General features: G+C 37.8%; 1 protein-coding gene across 1 annotated transcript; it reads left to right on the top strand.

Annotated features, from left to right (window-relative positions):
* Window positions 1-1,782: 1,782 nt before the first annotated feature.
* On the top strand, window positions 1,783-2,597 carry LOC127229581 (peptidyl-prolyl cis-trans isomerase B-like). Its single transcript, XM_051194663.1, has one exon. The coding sequence runs from the start codon at window positions 1,783-1,785 to the stop codon at window positions 2,431-2,433; it is 651 nt and encodes a 216-aa protein (XP_051050620.1). The 3' UTR covers window positions 2,434-2,597.
* The last annotated feature ends 1,225 nt before the right edge of the window (window positions 2,598-3,822 follow it).

Raw genomic sequence — 3,822 nt, 5'->3', positions numbered from 1 at the left:
ATCAAAAAGTTTTTTTTTCTGCATCTGGTAAGATGATCATGTGGTTTCTGTCCTTGAGTGTTTATGTGGTGGGTGACATTTATTGACCTACATGCTGAACACCCCTACACCTCTAGGATAAAGACAGCTTGATCATAGTGGATGGTCTTTATGATGTGTTCTTGAATTCAGTTTGCAAGTATTTTTTCCTGAAAAGTTTTGCATTGATGTTCATTAGTGAGACTGGCCAATAATTTTCCTTTTGCTGTGGTGGGAGGATCTTTTGTTTCAGTTTTAGGACAATGATGATTTCATGAAAGAATTAGGAAGTATTCCTTCCTTTTGTATTTTATGGAATCATTTGGGAACTGATGCTAGTTCTCCTTTTTTGAAGCTTTGGCAGAGTTTTGTGATGAGTTCACATATGACTACAATTTGTTTAATTGAAATATTTTTTAATTACTGCTTCTATCTCATCAGTTGTTATTGTTAGGTTTAAATTGTTTATTTCACCTTTATGTAATCTTATAGGTGATATGAATCAAGAAATTTGTCCTTTTCTTTTAGGTTTTCCAGTTTAGTGGAGCATAGATTTGTTTTGTTTTTGGTAGCCCTAGCTGACCTGGAACTTGCTTTGTAGACCAGGTTGTCCTTGAACTCAGAGATCAACCTGCCTTTGCCTCACTATAACTGGTATTAAAGGTGTACACCACTACAGCCAGGCTATGGAATACAGATATTTGAAATGTGCCCTTAGGGTTCTTTGCATTTCTTCAGTATCTGCGTTATGTTTCTATTTTGATCTCTGATTTTATTAATTTGGGTCTTCTCTCCTTTGCCTAATTTAGCTAAAGCTTAGTCAGTCTTGTTAATCTTTTCAAGAACTGTCTCTACTTTATTGATCTTTGTAGTGCGTGTGTGTATTTCATTTTTCAGCCCTGACTTTCATTGTCTGCTCCACTCTACATTTTGGATGTTTGTGCTTGTTTTCCCAAAATCTTCAGGTGCAACATTAATATGTGGTCTTTCCAGATTTTTGTGTATGCACTTAGTGCTGTAAATGTTCTTCTTAGGACTGCCTACATTGTGTCTCATAGATTCTGATATGTTGTGTCTTCATTTTTGTTCAATTCTAGGAATTCCTATTTGATTTCTCCCTTAACCAAGTGTCATTCAATGGTGTGTTGTTTAGCATATATGAGATTGAGTGTTTTCTGTCATTTCTTTGTTGTAAATATCTAGCTTTACTACTTTAATGGTCAAATCATATTAAGGATGTGATTTTAATTTTCTTAAATTTGTTGAGACTTGCTTTGTGCCAATATGTGGTTGATTTTGGAGAATGTTCCATGGGCTTCTGAAAAGAGTGTGTTTTATTTAATATTTGTGTGCAATGTTCTGTAAATGTCTACTGGATCCATTTAATTTATGGCATCATTTGACTTCAGAATTTCTCTATTAGTTTTTTGTCTGAATGGCCTAAGAGTAGAGTGGAGTCTCCCATTGTCACCAGGTAGGAGTCAGTCTGTGATTTTAGATACAATGATGTGTTTTATAAAACAAGATGCTCCTATATTTTGTGCATAAAGGTTAAGAATTAATATAGCCTCTCCATGGATTTTTCCTTTAATAAATGTGAAATATATTCCCTGTCTCTTTAAATTAGTTTTGGTTTTAATTGTATTTTTCAGTTATTAAAATCACTACCCTGATTATTTCTTTATTCCATTTACCCAGAATGCCTTTTTCCATACTTTTACCTAAAGAAGTTTCTGTTGGACTGCTGCTTCTTGCTTTCAGTGGATGCTGCGCCTCTCAGAGAGCAATATGAATTTGCTCTTTGCCATCGCCCTCATCGTGGGCTCCATCGTCTTCCTTTTGCTGCCGGGACCCTCCGTGGCCAATGATAAGAAGAAGGGACCTAAAGTCACAGTCAAGGTGTTCTTTGACCTTCAAATTGGAGATGAACCTGTAGGCCGAGTGACCTTTGGACTCTTTGAAAAGACTGTTCCAAAAACAGTGGATAATTTTGTAGCCTTAGCTAAAGGAGAGAAAGGATTTGGCTACAAAAACAGCAAGTTTCATCAAGTCATCAAGGACTTCATGATCCAGGGTGGAGACTTCACCAGAGGAGATGGCACAGGAAGAAAGAGCATCTATGGTGAGTGCTTCCCAGATGAGAACTTCAAGCTGAAGCACTATGGGCCTGGATGGGTGAGCATGGCCAACGCAGGCAAAGACACCAATGGCTCCCAGTTCTTCATAACTACAGTCAAGACATCCTGGCTAGATGGCAAACATGTGGTTTTTGGCAAAGTTCTAGAGGGCATGGATGTAGTGAGGAAGGTGGAGAGCACCAAGACAGACAGTCAGGACAAGCCCCTGAAGGATGTAATCGTTGCAGACTGTGGCAAGATTGAAGTGGAGAAGCCCTTTGCCATTACCAAAGGGTAGAATCTCAGGGACCTCATCCTTCCAAGTGGCTGTATGTGCAGGTCCTGTTATTACTCTCACAGGGGTGAAAGTAGCCAGGCACAAGGGTCCGTGCCACTCAGCCCCAGTGCTTCTGCCTGAGGGGGTGGACCCACACCCCCCCACATTCCACAGGCCTGGTTTTTATATCAAACTCCTATGAATGCTGATCAATAAAAGAAAAAGTGGGTTTTCTTTTTTTAAAAAAAAAAAAAAAGAGAAGTTTCTGTTGCTAATAGAAATATGTGTTTTTTAGAAGCAGCGAAAAGATGGATCCTGTTTTCTATCCAATCTGTCAGTCAATGTCCTTTCTTGGAGACTTGAGACCTTTAATATTGAGAGCTATTATTGAATAATATTTATTAATTACCTTTATCTTGTTATGGTGGTATTGTTTCCTTAGTCATTTGGGGGGGCAGGAAACTATTCCAAGATTATATATTCCTTGTGTCCTTTTTGGTATGTTTAATTTCCAGAACCAAAGTAGTCCTTCTATTACCCTCTATCAAGCTATTACCCTCTATCAAGTTCTAACAAACTCCTTCTGGCTCTGTGGGTTCTGTACACATATAGTACACAGATATGCATGCAATCAAACTGAATCTGTTTTTATCATGGAAAGTTTTTCTTTTTACTTTGATTATGACTTGTAGATTTGCTGGTAATGGTAGTTTGGGCTGCCATCTATGATTTTTTTTTAACTTTTGGAACCTCAGTTCCAGCCTCTTCTGGCTTTCAGAATTTCCATTGAAAAGTAATATGTCATAGAAGAATACAAATAGATTCATATCTATCATCCTGCACAAAACTCAAATTCAAGTGGATCAAAGACTCAATATAAGACCAGATATACTGAACCTGACATGAGGAAAAGTGGGAAATAGCTATTTTAATGCACTGGCACAGGAGGCAACTTCCTGACCAGAACACCGATAGTGCAGACACTAAGACAGACAATTAATAAATGAAGCCTCATGAAACTGAAAGCTTCTGTAAGGCAAAGGGCACTGTCAATAGGACAAAACAGCAGCCTACACAATCAGAAATACTCCAGTTTAAAAAATAGAACACATATCTAAACAAAGAATTCTCAACAGAGGAATCTCAAATGGCAGAGAAGCACTTAAAGAAATGTTCAACATCCTTAGCCATCAAGGAAATGCAAATCAAAATGACTCTGAGATTCCATCTTACACTGTCAGAATAGCTAAGATCAAAAACACAAGTGAAAGCTTATGCTGGCTAGGATATGGAACAAGCAGAACATTTCTCCATTGCTGGTAGGAGTACAAACTTGCACAGCCACTTTAGAAATCAATACAGCAATTTCTAAGAGGATTAGAAATCAATCCTTCAAGACCCAGCAATGCA

Source organism: Phodopus roborovskii, unplaced genomic scaffold (genome assembly GCF_943737965.1).
Source record: "Phodopus roborovskii unplaced genomic scaffold, PHOROB, whole genome shotgun sequence".
Lineage (NCBI taxonomy): Eukaryota > Metazoa > Chordata > Mammalia > Rodentia > Cricetidae > Phodopus > Phodopus roborovskii.
The sequence above is the reverse complement of the archived record's forward strand: the minus strand, read 5'-3'. Positions and strand labels throughout refer to the sequence as shown.

What these genes read in the sequence shown, in the direction of transcription:
- LOC127229581 (XM_051194663.1), top strand. Translation starts at nt 1,783, where the DNA reads ATGCTGCGCCTCTCAGAGAGCAATATGAATTTGCTCTTTGCCATCGCC.